A 12,906-nucleotide genomic window follows, 5' to 3' on the forward strand; every position below is an offset into this window, starting at 1 on the left:
TGTGAGGCTGTGGATTCAGGGCTGAGAACCCTGTGCCAGCTGGGGGGCCGCACCAAGCATCTGTGGGTGCCCAGTGACCCTTCAGAGCACGCCACACACGCCTGGTTCCCTGAGACTGAGCTCGGCAGGGTGTGATAAGACGAGTCTCAGCACACTGTATCCAGTTTGGGTTTTATTTTAGAATTTATAAAATTCCAGTGTCATCCATATTCACGAGCCTTCACATATGTTTGCATATAATCTCTAGATTTCAAACTTAAGGCCAAGGGATGGATGGTAGCTACGGACACATGTGACACGGAACACATCCGAAGAGGAGACAGACACACCCCGGGCCGTCAGGTGCTTGCAGCCCCGGAGGCCGCAGGGCACAGGCCGGGGCAGTCACCGCATGACCTTCAACCACCACCAGCACAGACACAGTGAAGGCTGGGGTTTGCAATGAGCGCACATGTGTGAAGTCTCTCATGGGAATTTAAAAAGGTCCTTTTGGGGAGGGCAGGGTGGAGGCGGCAGAGGACCTTGCAGGAAGGACGCAGGGAGCTGTGGGCAGACTCCCCAGGAGTCAGAGCAGCAGTAGGCAGGAGCTGACCGGGGGGAGGCCTCGAGACCCTACGGACAGCGGAGAGGCTCTCGGGCACAGGGCCCTCTGGGGAGGCAGGAGGGGACCCTTCCGTCTTCCCCGGCCGTCGGCTCCACCTCGTCTAGGGCCGCACACACGCGCCGTCAGCCCCGCCTACGGACGGGCATGTTCAAGGCCGCGTGGGCCAGCGGGGGCTTGCAGTGGGCAGACTACTCGGTCTGTCGGGGAACTGCAGTCAAGACGCCTGAGCCTGAGCTAATGAACTGAGAGAAAAGCCTCCTGTGGGGTGGGGGTGGGGGAGGAGGTGGGCCAAGCAGTGGTGACTCTCCCGAGGACACGGCCAGCTTCTCCAGGAGGTCGGGGACCAGGGACCGGACAACTCAGTGGCCCATCACCTCCAGGGGACAGACAGCCCAGGGCCCCACGTTCCCCTTCACCAAGCACCCTGCCCTGCGGAGACCTGGGGCTGCCGCCCAGACCACCCCACCAGACTCCCGAGAAGGATCCAGTCCTCTGCTGGCTGGGACAGCCTCTGCACCCCAGGGCCAACTGCTTACCTCTGGTACGTGCGTCTGAGGACGCCTGGGGGTGGCCTGTGCACTCCCCACTCTGGACTGCAGGGGTTGGGGAGAGCGTGGCCCCGAGGCCGCAGTGAACAGCAGAACCCAGTGGACGGGGGGCCGGGTGGGGGGTGGAGGGGGGGCTGGTGGGGGCGGGGGAGCTGAAGGTGGTGCAGAAGAACAAGCAGGCCTGCTGCAGGGAGGGGGGGCCTCAGTAGAGTGGGGCACCCAGCTCCCTCACCCCCACCTGTGTTCCTCAGAGCCCTGCCCGGCGGCCTCGGCTCTGCCTGCGGGGCTGGGTGGTCTGGGGTGGAGGCCCGACGCGGAGACCAGGCCTTCTGAGAGCCACCCCCCCCCACCGGCCTTCTGGTCCTCGGGCGGCCCTGGGCTCTCACTTGGGCCAGTGAGCACGCGGGGCCTCCCCCCGACCCCGGGGTCGGGGTCAGTGGGCTTTCCAGCAGCTGAAGAAGCAGGTGGTCCTCCAGGAGGACGTCTGCGCCCAGCAGGGGAGAGGGAGGTGGGAAAGGACGAGGGCAAACGTTTGGCTTTTATAAAGTCAAGGAAATTTATTTCCTGAGGTCATGACAGGAAGCAGGTGCGGCCGCAGCTGCGAGCTCTCCCGGCAGGCGGGAGCTTGGCCGGCGGGTGGGGTGACTCCGAACTACGGCCTCCTTAGTGTTCATGAGGTGCCGAGCGCAGGGCCGGGCCGGGGCTGCCGGCTTCGCTGTGAGACCTCAGGGCGGGCGGGATCGACACGTGCGCAGGGTCCGGCCGCTGGGTCAGAGTGAGACGGACCCTTGCGGGGCGGGTGCTGCTCCTCGGCCATTATCGCTTGGGGCCCCACGGGAGGGTCTTGGGGGCCACCTGAGCCCCGAAGCTGGGGAACTCCTCGGAGCTGCTCATGTCGGGAGCCTGTGGGGGAGCACGCGGCTTCAGGGACGGCCGCCCCACAGCAGCGCCCGGGACAGCACGAGCACGGGACGCCGGGGGCAAGGCCTCACCTTCTCGCTGCTGCTGGCAGTCCAGGGGGCGTCGCGAACGACAAAGCCCTTGGACGGCGCCTTGGACTCCTCGTGGGCAGGGGGCTTCATGTACAGCTGCAGCGCCTCGCTGTCCACCACGTCGGCCAGCTGTGGGCACAGGCGGCGTCAGTCTGCGGCAGGGGAGCCCGCCCTGGCCCGGGGGGCCCATCACCCTGGCCTGTTGGGGCCAGCCGCCCGTGCAGAACTCACGTATTCCTCTTCCAGGTTGAGGATGTGGTCGATGGCTTCCTCCACGTTCTCCGGGAGCCCCGTCACGGTCACGCAGTTGGGGTCGGGCGCCCCACTCTGCGGGAAGCGGATGTCCACCTGGAAGGAGTCCACACAAGAGCCCGGGTGGGCCAGGGCCCCGCTGTGCGTGTGCCAACGGCCCTCTTCCAGTGGGGGTCCCCTCGCCCCGTGCGCGCCTGGTGTTCAGAGCTCACGCTCCTCCGGACACAGCCGCCCGCCACTCACTGCCCAGCAGTGTCAGCAGTCCCCGCTGTGAGCCCACAGCACCTCACCACCTGAGCCTCGGGTCTCCGATGGTTTGGGGTGTGCAGCCCATCCCCCCACCTGCTCTGAGGGTGAGCCGCACTCCAGGCTCAGCTTGGGGACTCACCTTGAACTCATCCATGATTTTGCGGATGGCTTTGCCACGGGCACCGATGATGCGGGCATGAACGCGGTGGTCTAGTGGGACGTCCTCAGAAACCATCTGTTCAAGCTCACCCACGATCTTCAGGATGGCGTCCCGGGCAGCCTCCGTGTTCTTCTCGTAGCCTGTGATGGTGATTTGGTCCTGGGGCTGAGAGAGGATCTGGTCAGAAGGCGGCACCCTAGGGACACCTGACCGTGAGCACCGGGGGCATGTGCCACAAGGAGCAGCTGCTCACGGCGGGCTGAGGGCCAAGCGCGGACACTGTGCCTGACGGGGAGACCAGCGGCCCAGCAGGCTGGCAGCACCCCCACCTCCCCGAGGACAGTCGCCACCACGGGCTGAGGGCATGGGCACAGACGAGCAGATGCCGGATGGCCAGGGCGCAGGGAAAGCCCTCCCGCTGGAGACAGGTCTGGAGAGAAGGCGCAGACGCCGCGGCTGGCACCCCACCCTCAGCAAATGCTGAGACGCCAGACCCGAAAATACCAGCAGAGGAAGGGGGGCTCAAAGCAAAAAGGAGGAGACAAGAAACTCCAGCTCGAGGCCCTGACCCTCAGAACAGGACAAAATACTACAACCCGGAGGACACGCCGCAATGCCAAGGACCCAAGCACAAGAACGAACATCCGGGCGCTAGACAGGAGCAGGAACTGAGAACCGCCCAGGAGAGAGCAGACGCCAGGCCACAGCAGGGCAGGCGCCCGGCCCCTACCTGGCCCCCGTCGTCCTTGTCAGGAAACTGGACGCTCACGTCGTGCTGCAGGCGGATCTGGGTGATCACTGCCCCCTTCCTCCCGATGACCTTGGGGTGGTATTTAGGGTCCACAGTGACACTCAGCTTAAAGCTCCGTAAAGCCTGCCAACACGACAAGGCGCAGTGAGGCGGGAGCGCCTCCAACCCGGCTCTCACCATTGCCGCCGCGCCCCTCCATCCTCTGCCCGCGGGCATCGCGTCACTCTGCACCAAGAACGAGGCCCGGCTTTGCAGCTGAGCTCTGCGGCCTGCCCCTCAGCAACCGAACCAAGGGCCCGAGGATGCCGCTACCGCGAGCACAGGCCTTCAGGCGGACCGGGCACAGCGCCTGCCCGGCTCCACCTCCTGAGCTTGAGACACAGACGGACGAGCGAGTGTGCAGAGAGCTGGACTTTCAGGGCGGTGGGATGTCAGCAGGCCAAATCCCCAACCAAACAAGAACAGCAGACCCACAAAAGGGAACAAAAATGTGAAAGGACATCCACAGCAAGAGGCTCAGGCTGGGCCCTGGGCAGAGAGGGGACCCCAAGGCCGGCACCGTGTTCGAGGCCGACCTGAGGCGTGTGAGCTCCCATCACCCCCATACTATCCGCAAGGGGCTTCGGGTTGCACAGTGCCCGCCCTGCATCAGGCCAGCTCCAGAGGCACGGCAGCTTCTCGTGTCCCTCTCAGCAAGGACAGAGCACCCAGAGTGCTGGCGGGGCCTGCCCGGGACCATGGGCCCACGCTAGGGGTCTCTTCTGGCACTGGCCCCCAGGCCTTCCCAGCTGAACCCTCCCTGGAAGGCTGGCAAAGGTCTTCATATTTATTTAAGACACAGACAATGACACAAAGGCCAACTGTTCCTGTCTTCGTGAAAGAGCGCCAGGCCCCCGACACCACCCCCAATAGGAGCTCCCGGCTCGCGGGACCCTGGGCTGCGGCGCAGGGTCAGCCGGCACCGTCTCTGCCACCCGACCCCCTGGCTGAGGGGCAGCCTGGGTGCTGAGGGGCTCGGCCCCAGGACGCCCGGCCCTCACCCGGTCCTCCTGCTCAGCCTGCAGCTCCTTCACCCGCTCCAGCAGCCCCGCCTTGGCCCGGTCCAGGTTCGCAGCCAGGCCCGTGATGGCGATGATGTCAGACTGCAGCTCAGGCGCCGGGACGTGAATGTTCACCTGAGTGGAGACGGAGGCAGGCCTGCTGCAGAGAGCGTCCATGGGGACACAGCTCGGCCTCGGGACGGGGAGGGTGGGGGGAAGGGCTCGGCTCACGGCGCAGGCAGGAGCACGGCGCCCCCTCCCAGCACCCGGCCTCCGGGGAGACGACCTGCAGAGCGGCTTTACCTCAAACTCGTCCATCATCTTGCGTATCCCGCTTCCCTTCTGGCCGATGATGTAGCGGTGAAGGTCAAACGGCACCTCCACTTCAACGGTGACAGGGACCAGCGCCTGCGGGACAGGGCTGGGGTCAGGCCTGAAGGTGGGGGTAGGGAGCTCGTGGGCTCAGCAGCGGGCCGTCCAGGGGCACAGGGGAAGACCCCGTGGGGGTGGCGTGCTCTCTAGAACCCTCCATGCTGCCCAGCTTCCAGGGACACAGGGGAAGAGCCTGTGGGGATGAGGTGCCCTCTAGAACCTTCCATGCTGCCCCAGCTGGGCAGAGCGCCACTCTCCACCTGAGGGGACACGGGAAAGCCCCTAGGAGCAGCAGAGCTGTGCAAGCCCAGGGCCTTGGGGTCTAGGAGCCCACAGAGGGGCTGGGGCCACGCAGACACGCACCCCAATCCTGGCCTCAGAGACCCTAGAGAAGGTCAGAGCGACGGGACTCTGCCCGGGACCACGGCCCCCGCCTGGGGCAGTGCTGATGGCCCCTGTCGTCTCTGCAGCCTGCTCGCCTTGGGACCCGTCTGTCTCCCGCTTTGCTCCCGCATCACGACAGGACCCCCGTCCTGCCAGCTGCGGTGGGGCTGAGTGCTGCTCCTCGGGACCCTGCACACTGGGGGCCGGGGGGCAGGGCGGTGCCCGAGCCCCACCAGCTCTGCCTGTCCGTGGCTCCAGGCCGGCAGCTCTGCCCCTAATGTGAGCCCCGGTGCTCAGGTCTCAGATCTGCACCCGCTCCCTGCTGAGGGCCGGGGGCGGGGCTGGGTGGGGTCCAAGCCCACCTCCAGGGCTTCCTTGGCCGCCTCGCACTTCTCCTTCCGGCCGGAAATGAGGATGATGTCGCACCTCCTGGGGGAGCCAGGCTCGGCCTCCTTGCCCTCTCTCCCCTCCGCGGCGTCCTCGCCGTTCTCGTGGACAGCAGGCTCCACGCTGTGCCCTAGCGACACAGAGGGGCAGCTCAGGCCGCGCGCACCCAGGGCCCAGAACCCCCAAGGCGCCTCGGGAGGACGGGGGGCCAGGCCTCCACACCTGCCTCAGGGGCTGCACGGGGGGTGGGGCAGGACCCGCCGTGCCCGAGAAGGGAGGAGACCACCGCCGGGCAGAGGCGGCTTGAGAACACAGCACAGCAAGCAAAGTGGAAGCACGCTGGGGCTGAAAGCGGCTGGCGTGGTCCAGTCGGGCCACACAAGAACCAGGCTGAAGAACACTCATGGAGCAAGACAGCGTCCAGGAGAGAGAACACAGACGCACCGCTCCAGGCAGCCACGACCGGGCGGGGCTGGGGCAAGAGGACATAGGGGCATACGGCTCCGAGCGCACGGCCGGAGGGCACCCTGATGCCCCTGAAAGGCCTCGTCCTCGCGAGGAAGCCACGTGGCTGAGGCGTGGGCCTGGAGCGGACACTCAGATGACTCAGAAAGAACAAGCATGCCGTGTGTAAGCCAGGCGCTGAATGCAGATGTATCTCTACGTCCTCCCGTCCAATCCTTCTTTAATGTGAAGTTGTTTCAAAATTGGAGAGTAAACGTTCGAGTGTGAAAGATAAATGCAAGAAAGATGGTTGAACTTGTAGCCCAAGCTCTTCTCAGGAAGATAGGAGATCCACTTCCTCCCGCATGGGAGGCTACCAGCACTCTGCTCTCCCGGGCCAGGTCACTAGCCGCTGGGAACCCTGAGGACATCCGAAGGGCCCTTCATCTCCCTGCAACCAGGACACAGCCTACTCCGACAGACCAGAGCGACCCCGAGCCTCTGGAAGGCCCCGGACAGCCGACAGCCCCCACCTAACCCAGCCGGGACCCACCTGGGTTCTCGTCTCTGTCTGGGAATTTAATTTGGACATTATAGTCCCGGGTGATCTGCTGGATCTTGGAGCCTTTGGGGCCCATGACTGATCGGTGGAACTTCTGGGGTATGGTGCACTCCATGGTCACCTGGGCCTCCTGGGAGAAGACAGAGCAGGAAGGACAAGTGAAACCAAGGTCGGCCGCTCAGCCAAGTTCACGTCCACACCACTTCTGCCTATGCCCCCCAAGGCCACTGGTCGCAGTGCCCCCGCCCCGCCGCCCCGCCAGGGACCCTCAGAGGCTGCGTGCAGTCTGCCCTGCTGCGCCTTTCCCCGGGTCTGGCTCCCCACCGGGAAGGGGAGGGGGCGGCGCAGGTGGGGGCTGGGCCTGCGAAGCCCTCTGCTGTCGGCAGGGAGCCGCCGCCTGCCGGCCCAGGCCCGCCACCCGGGGCCCAGCAGGTCCTCGCTGCTGTCGGCAGGGAGCTGCCGCCTGCCGGCCCAGGCCCGCCACCCGGGGCCCACCAGGTCCTCGCTGCTGTCGGCAAGGAGCTGCCGCCTGCCGGCCCAAGCCCGCCACCCGGGGCCCACCAGGTCCTCGATGATCTCCTGGATGCGCTTCTTGGCCGCCTCCACGCAGTCCTTGGCGCCCTTGAGGGTGACCTTGTCGCTCTGCGTGCCGGAGCGCGGGAAGCTGACCATCACCCCGCCATACTCCTCGGCGATCTCCCGCAGCACCTGGCCTCTCCGGATGACGAAGTGGCGGTGGTGCTTGGGGTCCACCAGCATGCAGTCTTCAACCACGTTGTCCTGGGGGGTTGGGAAGGGTTCAGCAGGAGCCCCTGCTCACCCGCCTCCCGCAGCCCAGGGCCAGCCCCGCCCGCCCGCCTGTCTCACCAGGTTCTGGATGAGCGCCTCCAGCTCCCGCTGGGCCTCCCTGACGGCATCCTCCTTCCCGATGATGGTGATCAGGTCCTGCTCGCGGTCCTCGGCCGCAGGGAAGACGATGCGCGCCCCAGTGCTGTCCCGCACCTTGCGGATTTTCCCGCCCCCTTTGCCGATGAGGAACTTGTGATACTCAGGCTTGGCGCGGATGTCAACTGTGAAGCTCTTGGTTTGCTGCAGAAACCAATCCAGCTTCGTTGGCCTGGTGCCACCTATGCGGCCCCCAGGACAGCGGGATGAGGAAGTTCTCCTCACACTGCTGCCAACGACCTTCCAAACGGGGCTGTTCGGACCTCACCATGGACCCCAGGCTGGGCGGCAAGCGCACTCCCTTCCCTCCGTGAACGAGAGCCCCAGTCCTGCCCCCGACAGCAGCCTGCGCCTCTGTAAGCTGTTCCCACCTCTCCAGGCCTGGGCACCCCCACGCCACCTGGCCCCAGGGACAGTGCCTTGCCCAGTGCTCACTCCAGGGCTCCAGGTGACCTATGCCCCCAGGTCAGAGACCGCCAAGCCAACCAAGGCTGTATCTCACCATGAACCCGGAGCCCAGCAGAGGTCCCGGCCCAGTGACCTCGCTGAGCGATCCTCTGGCAGGGGGTCTGCAGAACTCAAGGGGACACACCCCCAGGCAGACAAGCCCACACTGGGCACTCTCTCCTTTCTCTTGTTGTGAAACCAGCCCCCAAGCTGAGCATCAAATAACTGAATTGTTATCTTAAGTGCTGGTTTCACAAACACCACTGAAAATCTTCAACTTTTCAGACACTCAAACAGCAACATTTAAAAAAACTAATAAACTGGAAAATTCTGAGAGAGATGGGAATACCAGACCACCTGACCTGCCTCTTGAGAAACCTATATGCAGGTCAGGAAGCAACAGTTAGAACTGGACATGGAACAACAGACTGGTTCCAAATAGGAAAAGGAGTACGTCAAGGCTGTAGATTGTCACCCTGCTTATTTAACTTATATGCAGAGTACATCATGAGAAATGCTGGACTGGAAGAAACACAAGCTGGAATCAAGATTGCCGGAGAAATATCAATCACCTCAGATATGCAGATGACACCACCCTTATGGCAGAAAGTGAAGAAAAACTAAAAAGCCTCTTGATGAAAGTGAAAATGGAGAGTGAAAAAGCTGGCTTAAAGCTCAACATTCAGAAAATGAAGATCATGGCATCTGGTCCCATCACTTCATGGGAAACAGATGGGGGAACAGTGTCAGACTTTATTTTGGGGGGCTCCAAAATCACTGCAGATAGTGATTGCAGCCATGAAATTAAAAGACGCTTACTCCTTGGAAGAAAAGTTATGACCAACCTAGATAGTATATTCAAAAGCAGAGACATTACTTTGCCGACTAAGGTCCGTCTAGTCAAGGCTATGGTTTTTCCAGTGGTCGTGTATGGATGTGAGAGTTGGACTGTGAAGAAGGCTGAGCGCCAAAGAATTGATGCTTTTGAACTGTGGTGTTGGAGAAGACTCTTGAGAGTCCCTTGGACTGCAAGGAGATCCAACCAGTCCATTCTGAAGGAGATCGGCCCTGGAATTTCTTTGGAAGGAATGATGCTAAAGCTGAAGCTCCAGTACTTTGGCCCCCTCATGCGAAGAGCTGACTCATTGGAAAAGACTCTGATGCTGGGAGGGACTGGGGGCAGGAGGAGAAGGGGACGACCGAGGATGAAATGGCTGGATGGCAGCATGGACTCGATGGACGTGAGTCTGAGTGAACTCCGCGAGATGGTGATGGACAGGGAGGCCTGGCGTGCTGCCGTTCATGGGGTCGCAAAGAGTCGGACACGACTGAGCGACTGAACTGAACTGAACTGAACGAGTCAGGGAGCCCATCCCTGCGATGTGATAAAAGGATACATCATTATCAAGTGGGCCCACCCCAGAAACTTCAAGGGTGGTCAAACACTAAATCAACCTTGCATTTATACTAGAGAAAGAAAAACCAGGCAAGCATCTCAACACATCCCACACCTATTCCTGATAAAAACTCTCTGCAAACCCAGCACAGAAGGGAACTTCCTCAGCTGGAAGAGCTGCCAAAGACCCAGCCCGCCCCGCGCCGCAGCCGGCCAGGCTGTCTGCTCGTCGCGCTGCCCAGCAGCACACAGGAAGAGTGAGCGGCCCTGTGAAAGAGGACGCACAGGTGACGTGCCAGCGAGAAAGAGCTGCAGCTGCCCATCCACACACGGTGTGCGTCACACGGAAAGCTCGCCAGAGTCCACAAGAAAGGTGCTGCCACTAATGAGCGGGCCGTAGACCAGAAGCACGGCCCGAACGCAAGGCTCTCGTCTGCTCCTATATACGTGATAAATGGAGACGGGTAAAACAGTGCCATTCATAATCTCACTAAAAATCAAAAAGCCACGAGCCAAACACGATGAACAAGATGTTCACGCTAAGAATGACAAAGCGCCAGTGAAAACCAAGCGGTGTAAACCCTGGAGGGCTCCAAACTGTCGGGGTGGCAGTCCTCCGGCATCTCATCTTCAGACTCAACACAGCTCCAGCTGGGAGTCAAGACAGACTTTCCCCAAGAGACTGACAGGCTGGTTCCAGTGCACATGGGAAGGCAGAGAGCCTGGAGGAGCCAGAGCAGTTTCAACAAGCACAATGCTGAGGGCCCTGAGCTGTCTCGCGGCAGTCACCCCGTCGCGCCGCTGAGACAGCGGAGGCCAGAAACAGCCGCAGGGGCGCTGTGACAAAGGGGCAGAGCGACTGGATCAGTGGAGGCCCATGGGAAGCGGCGCCTGTCAAAGGGCATTCCTGAGTGGGAGGGGGGGGTCCCCTGAATGCAGGCCTGCTAACCCAGAACCACGCACGGAGACTTCCTGTATGCAAAGCATGCTTAGGAGGAAAAAGCCCCACGTAACAAGCCCAGCAGCAAATTTTCTCCACTGAACATGCAGGTATCCGGCCTGGAGAGGCCCTTCAGGAGACACATGCGTGTGCACAGATGTGCTCTAACCTGCCGCAGAGACAGGCTGTGCAGGGCCTCCAGCGGGACGTGAGCACAGACCACCCCGACCGGCGCTCACCTTCTCCTCTGCCAGGTGCAGCAGCTGCTTCCGGGCCTTCTCCACGTCCGAGGACGGGCCCCTGATGACCACGGTGTCGCTGCCCGAGCCCTCCACAGGGAAGTGGATGTGGACGCCGCCGCACTCCTCCATGATGGAGCGGATGAGGCGGCCCTTGGTGCCGATGAGCGAGTTGTGCAGTCGCGCGGGGATGGACACCTCCACCTCGGCGATGTTGGCCTGGAATCCAACATGAGGGAGAAGGCCTGTGTGGCCAGAAGGGCAGGCCCGCCGCAGAGCCCAGGGCCAGCCTGCCCAAGCGCCCTGTAAGCCAGGACCCCGCCCTGAGTCAAGGCAGGACTGCACCCTCCTCCACTGGGCACAGTGGTGAGATGCTGGAGGCGGAGCCAGCAGGCCGCACCTGGCCCTGCTCCCGGCCAAGTCCCACACCAAGGATGCAGCGCCGACCGTCCAGGGAGCGCCGCAGGCTCACAGCGGGACGCTCAGGGGGCGGGCAGCCAGAGTACCGCAGGCTCATGGCGGGATGTGCAGGGAGCCAGGCTGCGCTGCAGAAGCCACTGGCTCTCGACTCAGCACTGTGACCCCACCTGACAAGTCTAAACAGCAAGCCCAAAAGGAGTAAAGTGCTGTGAAATAACAAAGCTTGAAGATCCATTATAGGAACGCAGAAAATACCTACTATACACCAAAGTAAACTTCATAACATTTGGCATCCAATAAAAACAAACAACAAGCAGAAAAACTGGGCATGCAAAGAAATGAGAAAACACACGCCATCATGGGACTGAATGATGGAAAACAGCCCGAAACGAGGCGGACGTGAGAGCCAGTGGCCCAGGACCCTGAAGCGGGTGTTTCCACTGCACTGCACGTGGTCCAGAAGCCAACAGCAAGGCTGACCGTGTCAAGCATAACAACAAAGGGCTGAAACTGAACTTAAGCGGTGAGGACGACATATGGAAAGTGGCATAAACACCAGGAGCTATTTGTTTCTTTGGCTGGATTTTCTTTTTTGGCCATCCTGCTCAGCATGTGGGAGCTTATCAACAGTGCCCCCCCCCGCCCCAAGGACTGGCCCTGCCCCCTCTCTGCTTGACGTGCGGTCTTAGCGCCGCCAGGGAAGTCCCCAGATCTTTCCATATTTCAGGACAACTCTAAACTCACATATACAAGAAGTCTGAGGAACTCCAAGCAAAGAAACATGAGTGAAATGACACTAAGACACATCAGAACTTGCTAGAAGACTGGCTTCATCATCAGACAAGCCAGAAGAGCAAACTCGCAGGGTGACACCAGCTGTCTCGTGGACCACACGGGAGACACGCAGGCAAAGGACAGAGCGAAACCCAGCAGCCGGAGGTGTGGAGGCTGCTGGGGACGTGAGGTGGTGCAGCCGCTGTGGAGGATGCCCCTTACAGAAACACGCCCTCCTCACACCACGCAACCCATCTCATCACCAAGTGAGAAAGGACCACATGCCACTCCAGCTACATGACAAGCCAACATAAAGGCCAACCGTGGGGCCAGCGAAGGGTCAAGGGCTGCATGGGCTGGGGAAGGGAGGCACGAACGGCTGGCGCAGAAGGCTCGTGTACGTGCTAAGTACGTGTGGCCTGACTTTTTCTTATTGTTTGAACCTTCCAAAAGATAACTGGACATTTAAACACAAAGGTTAAGGAAGCGTGTGGGGCTTGCAATGTGTGGACAGCACAGCGGCTGCGGGCCCACCGTTCTCAGGCCCTTACCCTGCATTCCAAGCAGCACTGAGCCAGCCAGATGCCCCAACCCCTGAAGCAGCCCCTGACATCAAACAGGGAAACAGACAGGCCCAAAGGGGGAAACGGAGCCACGAAACACGGGTCACAGGCCCAAAGCGGGGGTGGAGCCACGAAACCCCAGTCACGGGCCGAAAGGGGGAAACTGAGCCACGAAACCCTGTCACAGGCCCAAAGCAGGGGTGGAGCCATGAAACGCCAGTCACAGGTCCAAAGGGGTAAACGGAGCCATGAAACCCTGGTCACAGGCCCAAAGCAGGGAAACGGAGCCATGAAACCCCAGTCAAAAGAGGGCCAAAGGAAATGAGACAGCTGGCACAGAGCCGAGAGACAGCAGCAGCCCCCAGCACGCTGCCGGGCGTCACCAAGAGAACGGGGTGCGGGGGGCAAGGGTGTGTGGAGAAGTACAGCACGGGCAC

General features: G+C 61.8%; 1 protein-coding gene across 2 annotated transcripts in view; it reads right to left on the bottom strand.

Moving 5' to 3' along the window:
- Positions 1-1,677: 1,677 nt before the first annotated feature.
- HDLBP (high density lipoprotein binding protein) overlaps positions 1,678-12,906 on the bottom strand; it is a 58,258-nt gene continuing 47,029 nt past the window's right edge. For both annotated transcript variants that reach the window (XM_068966762.1, XM_068966761.1), the window contains exons 17-28: positions 10,713-10,931; positions 7,613-7,834; positions 7,307-7,525; positions 6,737-6,875; positions 5,715-5,869; positions 4,900-5,004; positions 4,597-4,731; positions 3,536-3,679; positions 2,785-2,970; positions 2,376-2,492; positions 2,145-2,273; positions 1,678-2,055 (exon numbers count right to left, since the gene is read on the bottom strand). In XM_068966762.1, the coding sequence (XP_068822863.1) occupies positions 1,969-2,055; positions 2,145-2,273; positions 2,376-2,492; positions 2,785-2,970; positions 3,536-3,679; positions 4,597-4,731; positions 4,900-5,004; positions 5,715-5,869; positions 6,737-6,875; positions 7,307-7,525; positions 7,613-7,834; positions 10,713-10,931 (1,857 nt within the window). In that variant the 3' untranslated portion in view covers positions 1,678-1,968. The remainder of the gene's footprint in view (positions 2,056-2,144; positions 2,274-2,375; positions 2,493-2,784; positions 2,971-3,535; positions 3,680-4,596; positions 4,732-4,899; positions 5,005-5,714; positions 5,870-6,736; positions 6,876-7,306; positions 7,526-7,612; positions 7,835-10,712; positions 10,932-12,906) is intronic.

This window comes from Capricornis sumatraensis, chromosome 2 (assembly GCF_032405125.1).
Source record: "Capricornis sumatraensis isolate serow.1 chromosome 2, serow.2, whole genome shotgun sequence".
In the NCBI taxonomy this organism is placed as follows: domain Eukaryota; kingdom Metazoa; phylum Chordata; class Mammalia; order Artiodactyla; family Bovidae; genus Capricornis; species Capricornis sumatraensis.